The sequence below is a fragment of the Camarhynchus parvulus genome, chromosome 14 (assembly GCF_901933205.1).
Source record: "Camarhynchus parvulus chromosome 14, STF_HiC, whole genome shotgun sequence".
NCBI classification, from domain to species: Eukaryota; Metazoa; Chordata; class Aves; order Passeriformes; family Thraupidae; genus Camarhynchus; species Camarhynchus parvulus.
In genome coordinates, this window is record NC_044584.1 from 12,482,144 (window position 1) to 12,497,463 (window position 15,320).

The 15,320-nt window shown below is 44.6% G+C and overlaps 2 protein-coding genes across 3 annotated transcripts in view; both read right to left on the reverse strand.

The window, feature by feature from the left end:
* BMERB1 (bMERB domain containing 1) overlaps positions 1 to 1,786 on the reverse strand; it is a 45,463-nt gene extending 43,677 nt beyond the window's left edge. The window contains exon 1 of the mRNA XM_030958489.1: positions 1,617 to 1,786. Coding sequence (XP_030814349.1) covers positions 1,617 to 1,722 — 106 coding nt within the window. The 5' untranslated portion in view covers positions 1,723 to 1,786. The remainder of the gene's footprint in view (positions 1 to 1,616) is intronic.
* A 6,125-nt stretch (positions 1,787 to 7,911) lies between these two features.
* On the reverse strand, positions 7,912 to 15,249 carry MPV17L (MPV17 mitochondrial inner membrane protein like). 2 transcript variants are annotated; one of them, XR_004061136.1, is made up of 5 exons: positions 14,949 to 15,249; positions 13,557 to 13,627; positions 12,313 to 12,342; positions 10,376 to 12,017; positions 7,912 to 8,592 (listed from the first exon to the last, which is right to left on the reverse strand). XR_004061136.1 is itself a non-coding variant. In XM_030958131.1 (4 exons), the coding sequence occupies exons 1-4, from the start codon at positions 15,247 to 15,249 to the stop codon at positions 11,838 to 11,840; spliced, it is 582 nt and encodes a 193-aa protein (XP_030813991.1). In that variant the 3' UTR covers positions 7,912 to 11,837. The 2 variants fall into 2 exon arrangements, 1 of the variants encoding a protein (XP_030813991.1); XM_030958131.1 differs by having other exon boundaries at positions 7,912 to 12,017.
* Positions 15,250 to 15,320: the final 71 nt, after the last annotated feature.

Sequence of the window (15,320 nt, forward strand, 5' to 3'; positions counted from 1 at the left end):
AAGGGCAGCTCAGAGCAGAACCAGGGCGCACACCTGGACATGGGGTCCTAGTTCTGCCAACAGCCCACTCTGGTGCTGGGTATCAGTCTGTGATTTGGGGGGCAGCTCAGTGCTGTGCACGTATTTTTGAGCAGATCAGATCTCCCTCTCAGCCTGCATATTGCTGTCTTCCAAACAGACCACCTTTTGTTCAAAACTTACAAGACATAACCTTTCCTGGCACCTCAGGATAGCAGTTTTTATTATTATTATTACAAGTGCCACACTGCACTCAGCTCCTGAGTGCTGGAACAAAACCAGACCCAGTTATGAGAACAAGAAAAGCACGTCTGTATCGTGCCAGGGAGCCTGCAAAACTGTTGCATGTGTCTGACTCAACCAACTCAGTCAACAGAGATTTCAGTCTTCGAGTCCATTTTAGAAAGTGTGGAGTTTCTCACTGCTGAATCTGTGCCAGGCACTGCAACAAAACCAACACTGCAACTGAAGCATCAGTTGGGGAATTACACCCTGTCATCAGCATATGGTAGACAATAACATAGCCATGGAAAACTGAAGCTAGAGGTGAAGTACCATTCCAGAACACAGCACTCTCTGAAAAGTAAACATAGCAGATGCACTGGCTAAATCTGCTACCAAGGTGCTGCAAAGCCATGCCATGTTTAAAAGCACCCAGGGGAGACTTCACAATTCACATCAAAAGATGGGTGGGGAACCAAAGACATCAGCAATCCCGGTACCAGCCAAGTTGAAGGTGTCACAACAAATAGCGCACAGAGCTTACATTTCTGTGGCCAAGCCAAACACTTGGTGAAACTTAGAAAATGTCTTTCTTGATACTGCCTAGTACAGTTTTTGTGACTAGCTTTTCAAGATCTCTTGTCTCAGTGGTTACCTGGAAAATTATACGAGGTTTGCAGGCTTATTAGGTTGTAAAGAAGACAGTTCTGCCAGTAGAAGAATAATAGCTGGTATCTTACAGACAACAAGGTCCCATGGATAATATGAATTGGCAGTGATGTATCTTTCAACTATTCTTTCCATCAGCACTTAGGACAGGTTATGTCAGTTGCTGCTTCCTGGTAAATTACGATTTCAAGAAAGCTCTCCCAGCACAGAACATTTGTTCAGCTCATCAATACAGCGCAACCACTGAAGGTGTGAATTAAGTGCTGTATTGCTGCACCCTCTGCCTGAGATAACGAGGGAACAAAGTGATCGTCATCTACGCTTTCCAAACGTGAAACACGTTAAAGACTACAAACATTTATGAAAATCTCTATGTTAAATCCCACCTGCTGAGCAAATCACCCGGTCCCGGTGATCCCGGCTCGGGCACCCGCTCCCTGCCGGGCTCCGCGCCGCCCGTGCCGCAGGGAGGGAAGGCTGGAGCCCCGAGCCGGCCCGGCGGGGCTGGAGCGCCCGGCACAGCCGAGCTGTGAGCCCCACACAGCGCCCGGCCAAGCCCCGGCTCAGAGGGCAAAGCGGTCACACGGACCCCGCTCCCCGAGCGGCCCGGGCTGGGCTCGCCCCGCCAGCAGCCCCCGGGACCGCCCGGCCCCGCCGCAGCCGGGGCTCCCCGGCCGGCCGGACCCGCACCCGCGGCCCCCACTCACTTCTGCCCAGCGCCTCCGCCTTCCACTCCGTCTCCTCCACCGCCCCGTAGCGCCGCGTGGGTCTCTCGGCCTCGGCGCTGGCCGAGATGGACCTGCGGAGCTCCATGGCCGGCACCCTCAGCCCATGCGGCGGCGCGGGCGCTGCTGCGCGGGGCTCGGCGCTCGGTGCGCGGCGCGGGGCCCGCGGGCGGGGGGCGGGCAGGGGCTCCGGCACATGCTCAGTGCGGGGCCGGGGCGGGGGAGCCGCCGCACAAAGCCGTGTCACACCTCGCACATGCTGCACACACGCCCCGCCCGCCCGGCCCTGCCTCCGCTCGGTGGGCACTGCCCGCCCCGGCCGCTGCCCGGAGCTCCGCGCCCGCGGCTCGCTGCTGGTGCCAGCCCAGCTCTGCCTTGCCCTGCCCTGCCCAGTCCAGCCCTGCCCTGCGCAGCCCTGAACATCCCAGCCCTGTCCAGCCCTGCCCTGCTCTGCACAGCGCTGTCCAGCCCTGCCCTGCCCAGCCCTGCGCAGCCCTGCACATCCCAGCCCTGCCCAGCCCTGTCCTGCTCTGCACAGCGCTGTCCAGCCCTGCCCTGCGCAGCCCTGCACACCCCAGCCCTGCCCAGCCCTGCTCTGCCCAGCCCAGCCCTGCCCTGCTCCCCTTGCGCGGCCAAGTTCGCAAACCCGCTCGCTGCCAGAGTACGGTAGAACTGTCCATCTTGTGGCCGGTGCAGCGCTGAGCACATTTCTGACCTGAGCAGCTGGGGAATAATGGTGACATCCACAGCCACTCATGGTTTTGCAGTCTAACACATCTCAGGCTCCTGTGCACGCAGCCTTTGGCTTTCCTAAAAGTCCTGCGCTGACTGGAATGACCCTCATTTCAGCATCACGTTGCCAGAAGCCAGAGAACAGCACTCAAACAAGTGATGCAATTTTGTGTCTCTCATTTTTCATCAGCATGCAGCTTTGCTGTTTATGCAGCCTGCTGGGAATAAAGGAAATTACTTTGCAGGAAGCACAAGTGTGGTGATTATTACTGTTATTACTAAGTTTTTTCTTTTGTTGTAGGGGAGGTTATATGGATGAAATCCCTGAACAGCATTTTACAGTTGGAGCCTACCTTTCCTAGTGAGATCACATTGCACTTCACTGTGAGTGGTATAACTTCTCACATAAAGACAATGAAGCAGGAGTTAGGCAGGCTGTCCCACTGCAAATCAGGGGTTTAACACTTTTTGCCTTGCTTATAAAGAATCATGGGGTACTCTGGGTGAATACTGGGAAAGCTCACTTGTTTGTCACCTACTTTTGCCTGCAAACTCTTGTCCTTAATCATCAATACTTCAGAAATACCTCTGGATTCAGTGGTACACTTACTAATTGGACTGGCACACACTGATGCTATTGTGTGAGCAATTTTGTTTGAGGAGCGCTTCACATGCCAGAGGCAAGAACAACTCCACATTGCTTTTAAAATTGTAGCTGAAAATTTCTCTACTTGTCTTCCTGAGAATTGGAATTAGCCAACAAGATGAGCTAGACAGTTTTAGGACATCTTCAGGGCACTCTGATTTCTCTCTGTCAGCTGTGCTCCCCAGAGATGTGCCATGAATTGAGCACCAGACGTGCTGGAGCAGCTCTTGTTGGCTGTGCAGTGCCTCATCCTCACTGGTTTGGCCTTTAGAGACAGAGCCCAAACAGAGCTGTGAGTCAAGCAGAAAAGCTGGTGGCAGGACTCTGCACAGCTGATTTTGGGTGACAGTGCAGCTGCCTGCTGGGGTGGGCTGGACTGACTCACTGGTAGAAGTGAGGAATACAAGCGTGGGAGGAATAAGAGTCCATCTGGGATCTGGATGAGAGTGGGATTAAGGGAAACAGGCTGATCAAGGAGAAAGGCCAATTTTTGGACTATTTAATTTCAAACTATCCTTTCAAGTTTTTTAGGTAATTACAACCCAACTGCATTGTTTAGGAGATGGGGGAGTTATCCTAGAAATAGTTGAATATTTAAAGCTCTGCTTTTGTTAGTATGGCTGAAAAACACCCACTAGGCAGAAACTTGTATGCAAAGAATTTACTTACATAAAGCAAAGAATATATAAGGTGATTTATTGTAATTAGGAAGTTTTCACCTGCCCATTTTGAGAAGTTCCAAAATGCAGTAACAGTCCAGTTCTAGAGAGGTTCTGCACAAAGATTTTTGCAAGAGCAAAAATCCCAAGTATGTATCAATTATTGGCTAATGTAATATCAGTATTTTTGTTAGTGTGACCCTGGAGCATTGCTGGAGTCATGGCTGCATTTGCCAAAGGAATTAAATTTCTCTCCTAAGATGATGTTTTTCAGTGGACCTAGCAATATAAATTATAAATGCATTTCTTTACTCATGAAGACTGGTTTTCTTCTGCTGAAAGCACTGTTAATGCGGAAAATACAAACATTTGGGTATTTTCTCACTGCTTTTAACAAATACCTGGTAGAGAAACAGAGGTGCACTTTGCTCTTGCAGTAATTTCCCTGGAAGCTCCAGTTCCCATTTCTCACTAAATCCTGCCACCAGGAGCTAGAGCTGGGCAGGAACAGTTGGCAAATCCACTCTCCTATCTCTTGCTCTCTGGCCTCTCTCAGACATCACAGATTTCCCCATGGCAGACATGACTTACTTAGGTTTATCTCAGCTAATTTTTTTTATAGAAGGTCAGAATACACAGCACAAATTTGGGAGATGCAGCAGCAAAGAGTCAGGGCATAAATGTCTGGTAGAAAGAATGGAAACAATCTGTGGACTTCAAAAGCTGCAGTTCTGACCAAAACAGAGATTTCAGAAACATATTTCCTTCACACTTTTCTTTCCCATTTTACTTTTGTCTTAGTGAATTCTTTCTACGCTCACTGTCTTTTTAAGGTACAAATTTCACAGAAAAAGCTGCTAGAGCATTTGTCAGATACATTACTAATACCATGGGTAGTGAAGCTGCCTATGTAAGAGTCTTATTTTTGGCATTTGGAGCCAAGTCCAGTGGTATGACTGAAGTGACTGCTGTGCAGGTGAGTCACTGTGCAGGTGGCTTTTGCATCAGTGATGGGTGTCCATAGCTACAAAGAAAAAACAGATGTTTGAGTTCAGTAAATATAGATGTTGACATAAATTGGTCTGGGCTATTTTAGACTTGCAAACACAGCAGGCAACAAGTAATATTTCAGCCTGTATGTGGGCATGTCCATTTTGAAGTAATAAACATCCTGTGTAAATTTTGCAAACACAGCAGCACAGCAGCTCCAGGCACAGCTCTCTCAGGGCCTGAGCCTTTTCTCATTTCACATGGTCCAAAATGTAAAGGTGACTTTCTGTAAGCTCCCATTTTACCTACACAAGTTGGTATTTTACAGAGAGAACTCAAAACTGCCTGCAAGCTGTGAGGCACCAAAGAGACTGTGCCACTGTCTTGCTGATTCATGTCCCCGTGCAGTGTCCATGCTCCATGACCCCTAACAGGCAAGTTCACTTCTGTGGGCCATTTCACTACTCCCCTCACTGGAACTGGAAGCTATTAAGTCATTGCCCTGACTTCTAAAGGGTTTCTTTACAATTTGAATTTCTCTCTATAATTGTATCTGTGTTCCATTGGATTTTTTTGCCAATTTCTGTCCCTAAACAGTAAGCAAAACTCTGTATGGGTAACTGCCATGATGTATCAGGTGTAGTTATGAACACATAATAATTCATTACATTCATGGTATGATGACCATTATGAACTAGATACAGAGCTAATACAAAATCCTTCCGTGTCATTGGCATGTCATGGCTAATCAGCTGCAGTTAACAGTCTTGGTACATTTTGGATGTAAAAGTATGTGATGCATGAAACTGAAGCAGCTGGACACCCTTAGTAGATGAATAAAGGTGGGTTTTAACTCCCAGAGAGGTGTAAGCAATGGCAAAAGAAGAATACCACAGGACACCAGTCTCCCAGAGGTAGATTTCTCCAGGCCATCATAGAACAGGAAAAAAAACAAACATCTAGAAGTGGAAAAAGGAATAATCAAAATTCATATTTTCTTTCCCAAATATTTCAGCAATGAGAGGAAAGCTGTTATCCTGGCAAATAAAAAAAAGAATAATGAGAGTTTATTCTTATGTATGCACACACTAAGGGCATGTTAGCTACAGTAAGATACTAATTCCAGGGAAGAGTTGTAACTTAAATTTCTCTGCCACCAAGTTACACCCTGTAAAAGGACATACAATTCAGAATGAAGCTGACACTTCCTCCACAGCTAAAGGATCTCATGTGCTGGAGAACTTTGTGTGCATGGTTTGAGCCCATATGGGCCAAACCCTGTATTTATCACAGCCATCTGGGTGCTTGTGCATTTGGGTTCTGTTGTAACTGGATAAAGCACAGTGACAGAAATGGGGAACAGTTCTCATTCCCAGCCAGTTCCCATTGTCCCAGTGTCTCTGGTGACTGAACTACCTGCCAGGGTACATATCCATGCTCCCTCTTGGTCTCTCTGATTCTGCCAGTCTTGAGGGTGTAAAATGGAAAGGGAATTATCAATATCCCATTTTAAGGTTTTCTGGCAGAGGGGAACATTAGCATAGGTGTCCCTGTTCCATCTCTTACACAACCCACAAGTGTGTGCACACTCACCTGCTGTCATTTTTCCCTGCTGTTTTACAGCCCCACTTCATGACTGGTTTTCCCTGAACACAGCAAACAAAGCCACCCATTCTTCAGTTCTTGAAGCTCTCTCACCTACCTGCTGCTACAGCACAGCTGTCCTTGAAAATGTCTTTCCTGACCCTACTTCACACCTCATTAGACTTTTCCAGGCCCAAGATTTCTTTCAGCACTAAAAGGTGTAATTGCTACTGCTGTTGCATAGCAGGGAATGATACATTCTGCTCTATTCTTTGCACTAAACTGTTCTTCTACCTGGATACAAGGTGCAAGATTTTTAGGCACGACCACAATAAATTAATAAACTGCAAAAAAAAAAAAAAAAAGGGCAGTGTTTATTAGAGTAGATGATGTTGATAAGTTTATGCAACACATACAGACATATAATCTGCATTCTTTGCTCTTGTTTAACATGGATTACAGTAACTTCAGACATGGTGGGCTTAGCAAGTGCATGTGAGTTCTTAGTGCAATTTAGACATTAAGAGAGGACAGACAGTCCTTGGCTTGTTTAGAACAGGAATATTAGGCAGAGATAGAAAAAATATTATCTGAGGCACATGTGAAAGTCACTGGGATTAATACAGCATTACTGTCTACATTTCAAATTAGAGGTTGCACAGCAAAAAAGGGTTTGCAAATGAGATTCAAGAATGATATAGCAAAGGGCTAACAGAGCTAAAGCTATCCCAGTTTATCCAAGGAGTAAACAAAAACTCTGCTTACCACTACATGCACACAGAAGGCTTTTCCTGCTGTAGCTAGTCTTTAAATCTTGTCAGAAAGGAAGTAACATTTTATTAGAATGTTAAGGCTAGACTGATGTGGGTAGGTAATAAAATTTCATAAGAACACATAAATAATTTCTTTGAGACACAGAGTCCTCTGTCACTTGAAGCGTTTGGATTAGTTCCTAGAAGATGGCATTGGAGTCAACATCACTGGTTTGATTCAGGAAGAACTCTTTGCTTTGCACTACCCAAGGATTCAGACTGAGTGATGTTTCTTCTCCCTGTTGGCCTTGAAGTCTATGAAACAGAATTTTTCAACTTGAACTCTTTCCATAAAGCTTCCTCCTCATTCTAAATATACAAGAAGTTACAGCAGGGAGTGGAGGTGGTGTCTCTCTTCCAGTTGTGGAATATATTACTGCCTTCAGCCTCAAATCTTCTGAACCATTTCCTTCCCAAGAGTATCCCCCACAAACCTGACTAAGTCCTTCAGTAAGGACCCCATTTCTAACTCTGTTCTCTAGAAAAGTTGTTTATATCTAATTCCAACCTGAAATCCTCCATTCCTCCTGCAAATATATTAATTATCTAAAGAAATACTTATATCAAAATTTTGAATCTTTTTAATAAAAGTCCACTGGCTTCAGCATAAGACTATGAAGATGGAAGTTCTGTTCTGAATTTATTCAGAAATGGCAGATGATTTAATGTACGTAACTAAACTCTAAAGGCAGTGAATAATCCCTCCTTAGTTTTTACTCTGCTGCTGTGTTAAGGTCTGTGACATCAAATTGAGATTTTTGCTGCATGTGCTCCATGAAGATCCCATAAGAACTTTACAAATTATCTGGCTTTGTTTATACACATGTGAGTTAAAGATAGACAGAGCCAAAGAACAGCATTTAATGTTTATTAAGCCTTTGCAAAAACATAGACAATTTCAGTCCACTCAAAATTCATTATTTTAGTAAAATTCAAGTATTTCTTGGACACCTCACTGGATTGGCACTAGCAGTAGTGGCAGCAGCACAAGCAGGAAGCACTGGCACTTACAGCAGAGAATTGGAAGGCTGAAGCTGCATAGATTTCAAGGGTTGTTCTATAAAGAGAACTCAACACATCAGATGTGCTAACAGACTAGAGGCAGTTTCACCTTTGCTGCAGCAGGAACTGGTTATTTTATGCTGTGTTACTTGGTGGGTGCTTCTGGTGTGAAAAAGACAGAGGCCTTCTGCTGAATTTTCCAAGAAGGATGTATTTAGCATACTAGTAAGCACAGAAGGTTCATTTACATAAAAGATTTGCAGTAGAAAAATAAATTTTGAAATTCTCATTTTATCAAATTCAAATCTCCACAGCCATTCAGAATAACATGGAGCTGGAACTGATAAAAATGTCTGCTCATCCCATTTGCTCTTAGAGAGGATCCATGATATAAAAATATCACCTGACTGCAGCCCTAATAGCTACTGGCAGTGTGTTGCTCCTTCCTGAGCACCTCTGTGATGTAAAATTCTGTTCATCCTGCTGGTTGTGGAAATCTGCATGTTCAGCTGGCAGTAAGATCAGTGCAATTCCTGGAAATAGTCATAAAGCCCTCATGAGTGTTTTTGAAAGGATAGCAGAGAGACATTAGGATAAATCTTGCCCATCATTTTCTTATTTCTTTTTTTATTCCCGCAGGAAATTACTGAGTTGTTAGAAGAAGCAAACAAAAGTTTACATATGTGTCAAATAGGGTTGGACTAGATGACCTGGGATGGACATACAGATGTCCTTTCCAACCTCAGCCACTCTGTTATCCTGTGAAATTAATCTTCTAAGCCAAAAAGGTATCAAGGAATAATGAAGGCTTTAACAACTAAAGGAATAAGTCCTCAGACTAAACTGTCAGAGGAAGAAAATCTTTAGAAGGTCCATTAATTTATGCACACTGAGAAATTGTCTTCATTATTTTGCATTTTGTGGGTCTGAAATATTTGTCAGACCAATCAGTGCTCACAATTAAAAGGGAAAAAACACAAAACCACAATTTTTTTTAATGTGAAAAGGGATTTGTGTTACTTAGCTGTCAAATGCCTAAAGAGAAATGGAGGAAGTGAAAGGATTATGCAGGATCTAAAGTCTACTGAAATATAAGAGCCACAGGCTTCCATTACATGAAAGAACTGTACTTCAAGTAATAAAAGATGGAGAGAAATCATGAACTCCCCAGCCAGAGAAACTTGAAGACAAAACAGGACTTAGCTCAAATTCCTAAGCAAAAATCTGGTAGCACAGAAGCAAGAGCAATAAAGCACAGCTTGTATAAGCTTCTAAGCCATTTAAAATAAAAGATGGATCTTTCATTTATTAGTTAGTCCTGATGAAAAAAGGCATCAGCATTATACAGATTATGAGCTATAAATTCTTGATTCATCTGGAAATGCAGTTTCACCTACCATACCCACGAAGAAAGATATTTTGCTCTGAGTTACAGCAAAATATCACATTCAGCTTACAGCAAACCAACAGCATTTCACGCCTTGTAATGACATTATTTTCCAGTTCCCTTCTCCAAGTGAATGCTATTAATCATTAAACACTTAAGGCACAGGCAGAAATAAAAATAAATAGCATCTGTAAAAAAAAATTAAATACTTAATTAGCACACCTTACCTGAAACTTTTAGCTCTTACTAAATAGAACAAACTTTAGAATACCAGTCTGATCCCAAAAATATCAACAGAAAAAAAACCCATTACTGAAATTGCTTCTTTATCCTGAGGACTTTATACACACAAAAACAGTTGAACAGCTATAGCTGTCTGAAGCATCTGTTCACTCATTTTTTAAATAGACAAAATTCAGTTTGCTCCTCTGTGCATTCCTACTCCTCCTGGGATGTCCAGCATCAGGACTGCTCAATTCACTCTTGGTGATTCATGCAGCAGGGGAATACAGCTCACCAAATATCTACCAGGAAGCTATTGACACATCAGCCACCCCTCTGAGCCTCCATGTCCCAGAGGGACAGAAATGGGCTTTCAGTGCACATTTCAACATCCACAGTTAAACCAACCAGCCAAGCTGGAGATGTCCGAGCCAAAGGTGTCAAAAGTCAATTAAAATTAATTCCACCTTGAGGCTGTAGGCAGGTGTGCTCTTCCACGTCTGCCTGTGCAGCTGCAGATGGAATTGCAGTGACTTGTCCATGCTGAGAGGGAAGGCACCTCCTCCCCCTGCCTGCCAGCAGAGCAGGCTGTGGAAGCAGCCCCCTGCCTTCTACCCTCTCTCACTGCTGCAGTCCTCTGCCCAAAGCCATGTGGGCACTTTGCATCACTCTTGAGCACTGGGTTATGCTAAACAGGTTGATTTTACCTGAAATAGATTGGGCACTGCTTGCATGGTCTCTTTTCCTTTCTCAGCTAAGCAGCACTGGGCTCCTACAGTGACAAATAATTGTTAGCAATATATTAAGTAGTACAGCTGCTGGCCAAAAGAATGGATATTTACAGCCTAAGCAGGCTTGGAACACTATTTAGACAAGGCTGAGGAATTCAGACATTCCTCTAAGGGGTTTATTATTATTGTAACAGAGGGATGAGTCCTCTTTTTAGAATCAGACCCATTAAATCAGATACTCTTTCAAGCTTACAATTTAGTAACTTCAAGGCATAAAATCCCATTCTAATATAGCAAGGGCTCCTTTACTGGTCTGATTTCAACTCACTGCAACCACAGAAATTTGCACAGTGCCTATTTTGAGATACAAATGCACATTTAAAAAATACCCGTATCCAGACCTGATCCTCAAGCTGACAAAGTAAATCCATAATTAATTTTTCACCTTCTCCTAGTCTCCTATGTATAACTACCCAGTGTCTTCTATGAATAGGAATGCTTGAAAGGCATTTGAGGAAAAAACGGAAGTTCCTGATATATATATATATATATATATATAGGTGGATTCTGCCATTCATGCTACCTTCCTTCCCATGTTTTTTTCATCAAAATTTTAATTATATCTTCAGCATGATGAAACAGCTGAAAGGAGTAAGGAGTCAAGACTCCCATGGCCCTTGAGGAGCAGAGGAAGCAGTGGCTGCACACAGAACCAAAGCTCCCTGCAGGGCTTGGGGGGATCCACCATGCAGGAGCTGCTTGACTGACCCCAAGGGTCAATGGGCAGCACCCACTCCAAAGGGCTCTGACCAAAGTAATCTTTTTTCTCCCAGCTGAGATAAAACATGTACAAATAGAGCCCAGGTTTGTATATTCTATGAAATAATTAATTTCCTATATAAATTTTCACGTAGAATAAAACAAGTTGGCCCCATAGAAATGTGGGCTTTACAAACACAGCACTTTTGTTTCCTCTCAATGAAACAAATTCAATGCCACTTTTCAGATATGGAATCCATTAAATTTTGTTCTGCAAAGCAATCTTGCATTGATAACAATTGTCAAATCCGACAACTGATGATTTAATGTTCTACTCTCCTTTTTCTAGCAATTACAATTTGTTTGAAAATTAAATTACAGTTAATATTTCTCCCCAGTGAGGCAGTCTGACAGGATGTACAAATGCTTACATTGCCCTGTAAGTCAGTTGTTTCCAGATGAGATGTGCTGACAGCATGAAAATAATTAAATGTCAATATACAACTGGCCTCTTTTATGAAAAATAAACAGGCACAAAGACAAACTGTTCCACTGCTTATACTAACCACCAAATGTTGAAATAACTGCTTATTTTAAACACAACATGAGGCTGCAGTGTAATTTACTGACTTTCACAAACCCAGTTTAGCAATTTAGAATGTGTTCAGAACTAAAGTTCTTATTTGTCTGATGATTCTTCATCTGCATTGACCTTCTCTCCTTGGAGCCACATGAACGCTGACTTTGCTGTGCCATCTCCACTCTGTTGGGAAAAGCAAATGAAGGAAGCCCAGACAAAGCCACAGAGGCCAGTGTAAGCTGTTCTCAGGTGAACTGGGATCAGAATGAAGTTTGACAGCTGTATGGGAAGGAGAGAGAGCTCAGTTAGTGCTCCAGGCACTGTTAGCCACCCAACAACTGCACTGCTCCTCCTGGGGCCAGACACAGTGGGGATAGGATAGGATAGGATAGGATAGGATAGGATAGGATAGGATAGGATAGGATAGGATAGGATAGGATAGGATAGGATCTCCAGGCACTGTTACCCACCCAACAACCCCACTGCTCCTCCTGGGGTCAGACACAGTGGGGATGGGAGAGGATCCTGGGTTCTAGGGCAGGGAAAGGCTCACAGAGCCACCCTGAGAACTCACCTGCACAAAAGGCCAGTACATCAGTCCTGTCTGAAAGGAAAACAAATAATTTGTTATTCTTATGGATCTCAACCACCAAGAGTCATTTTTTCCACATTCAGTGATGACTGAAATGTATTTCAGTAAAGTTAATAAAAGCTGTTCAATTATAAATGGAGTTGCTTAACCTAGGGTTTGCCATATCAAACTTCTCATCATCTCTATAAGCCTCTATGCTCTGAGTTTTTCAAACACATCATTTTAACTCGTTTTAAATACAAAACCCTAAGCACAGTTAATTCTTCACAGGCATCTGACACCAGACACAATAAATGCATTTCCAGATGGGTGAACAAATGTTTAAACATGTGAACATTTGTTTCAGCCATTAATGAAAAATACCACTGAACACTATTTATTTCACACTTGCAATGCTCCTTCTACTTACTCATACACGTAAGGCATATTTAGAAAAATCAATGGATAATTTACTCATAGAACATAAGGCTGATAGAAACCTTATGTTTTGATAGGCTAGAGTGGGCACTGCTTTTAGAATCATCTTCCATAGGAATAAAAATAATCCTTTTCCATCCTACCTATATAGTTCTACAATATGAAGAGAAATTCACATTGCAATCACATCTTCTCCTGTTACTTTTTTTCTCCCTGCTAATCCATCCATCATTCTTCTTGCATCTGAGAAGCCTTTAACATTCTCAGCTTGCTCAGCTCTGAGGTAGCATAGATAATTTTGTCTTGTGTATGCAGAAATGCAAACCAAAGCCAGCTGTTTACAGCAAAGCCTTCTTAAAACAAGGGGGCTTGTTTCTGAAAGTGAGAAGATTGTCACTGAAAAGTACAGCCTAAAAATGATTCTCAAAGAAAGTGTCTCTGTAATTAATTATTTTAATAGGTGTACAAGTGTTGTCAATAGTATCACTAACTAAACACTGGTGTGTGGGTAGTTCTTAAGACAAAAGATAAAAAACCCCGAATCAATGTTCTATTTTAGGGCTGTCATTCAAACAGAGCTGGGTGCAAGTGTTATGTATATAAACACTGTACATTTCATTTTTTTAAATAGCATAATTTCACCCATCTGGCAGCACTACCTAACCCAAATTGCCTTCACTTCACGTGACTGCTGGTACTTAAAGCTTCCTACACATAATCGAATAATGGAGTGAAAGAAAGAAAGAGTAAAAAAAGAGTCCTTTTTTTGTTGTTGTTTAGCTGTGAGATAAGCAAATTGCTTGCCTCACCTTATATGTATTCCAAAATTTCTTTTTACAGTCTGAAAAGATGTCCTCTTTCCTCTGAAGGATGCTCATTCCTAGTGGTAAAATATTTACAACAATTAGAAAAAATGCAAAAATTGAAATGTTCACATTTCCCAGTGACATCCCAGACCCTTCTCAAAATACATTATAATATCTTTGAGAGAAAAGCTGGTGCTGTTACACAAATACCATTCTGACTACCTAATAGCACCAAATCTCCTCATCTATTGACCTGACTCCCAGCACTGACACCTGGGATCAGCTGGGATTTACTGGGTGTACAGGGGTTGTGGCATCTGTTTCTCTGCCACACCTCTGGTGGTGTGGTGGAACAGAGAGGATAAAAGCACCTTCTGCACCCACCAGAGAGAGAATAAGGCATTTAGCACATAAGCAGAGGCTCCTCAGCCCAACTCTGGGAACTTTCCAGGTATTCCCGTGTCTTGGGGTCATCAGTATCTCTCAATGGATATATTGTTTTACTGCTACCCAATTCAGGGACTTCTACTGGCCCTTTTCTGGTCCTTCAGATCTTTCTGGTCCTTGGGCAATTCTCAGCCTCAGTTGTGACATAGTTAAGATCTTGAGCAGAAGTATCTGGTGTTTGACTTCTTTATTTACCTCATTTCTCTTCAATCACAAATTGAGTATTTTCCCTGTTGGAGCAATAGAATGCAGGTCTCCCAATCCCAGACAAAAACAGGACCTGTCTTACTCTTTTGCCACATTAAGTTAAATGAGAGCATTTAATTACATTAGTCTCACCTATTTTCTTATTCCCTCATGTTTATTTCTGAAATAGATACTAGACTTCTTTAAAGTATCTTGTTACTTGTTAGCTTTTGAGATCAGCCATTAGTAGCACGCTTTATTTGCATAGACACTCACAGCAGAAGCTGGTTCGCTGAACGATGGCATTTCCTGACATTTACACCCGTGTTTTGGAAAACGAGACGGCTGCTGCTGAGAACTGAGCACAGCAACTCGAACAGACATGGATGCTGCAATCCGCGGGAGGTGCTCTGCATTCTTTGCTGCTAATTGAAATCTACGCGCCTGACCGAGCTCAGGGCAGGCCTCCTTTGGTCCAGCACCGCTCCTGGAAAGCTCTGCAGCGCCACAGGCGGTTCAGCGCCCTCGGGCATCCTCGGGAGGAGCTGCCGGGCTCTGCAGAGCCCCCCGGCCGCGGCCCCGCTCCCCGAGCGGCGCTTTGGGGCGCGGGAGCGGCGCGGGGCGGGCAGGGGGTCCCCACCTCCCCCGGTCCCCTGGGGCGATGCCGGTCCCGCTGTGCGCGGGTCGCGGTGCGGGGCCGCTGCCGGGGGATGCGGGGCCGGCGGACGCGCGGGGCTCTGCGGGGCAGCCCCCGGCACTCACCCGTGTAGAAGGCGAGGACGGCGACGGGCGCGCCCAGCAGCTGATCGCAGAGCACCTTGCCCAGCACGGCGGGCGGGCGGCGGCCGGGCAGCGCCCGCTCCAGCGCCCGCAGCCACACGTAGCTGAAGTTGCCGTGGAAGGCCAGGGCCACCAGCGCCACGCGGCGCGTCTGCGCCCAGTCGGGCGGCTGTCCCCGCAGCAGCTGCTGCGCCGCGTCCCCCGCCGCGAACAGCCCCCCGTAGAGCAGCACGTTGCAGAGCCACGGGAAGCGCCGCACCCCGCGCAGCAGCGCCCCGGCCATCGCCCGCCGCCGCTTCCGCCTCTCCTTCCTCCTCCTTCTCCTCCTCCTCCTCCTTCCCACGGGCCCGCCTG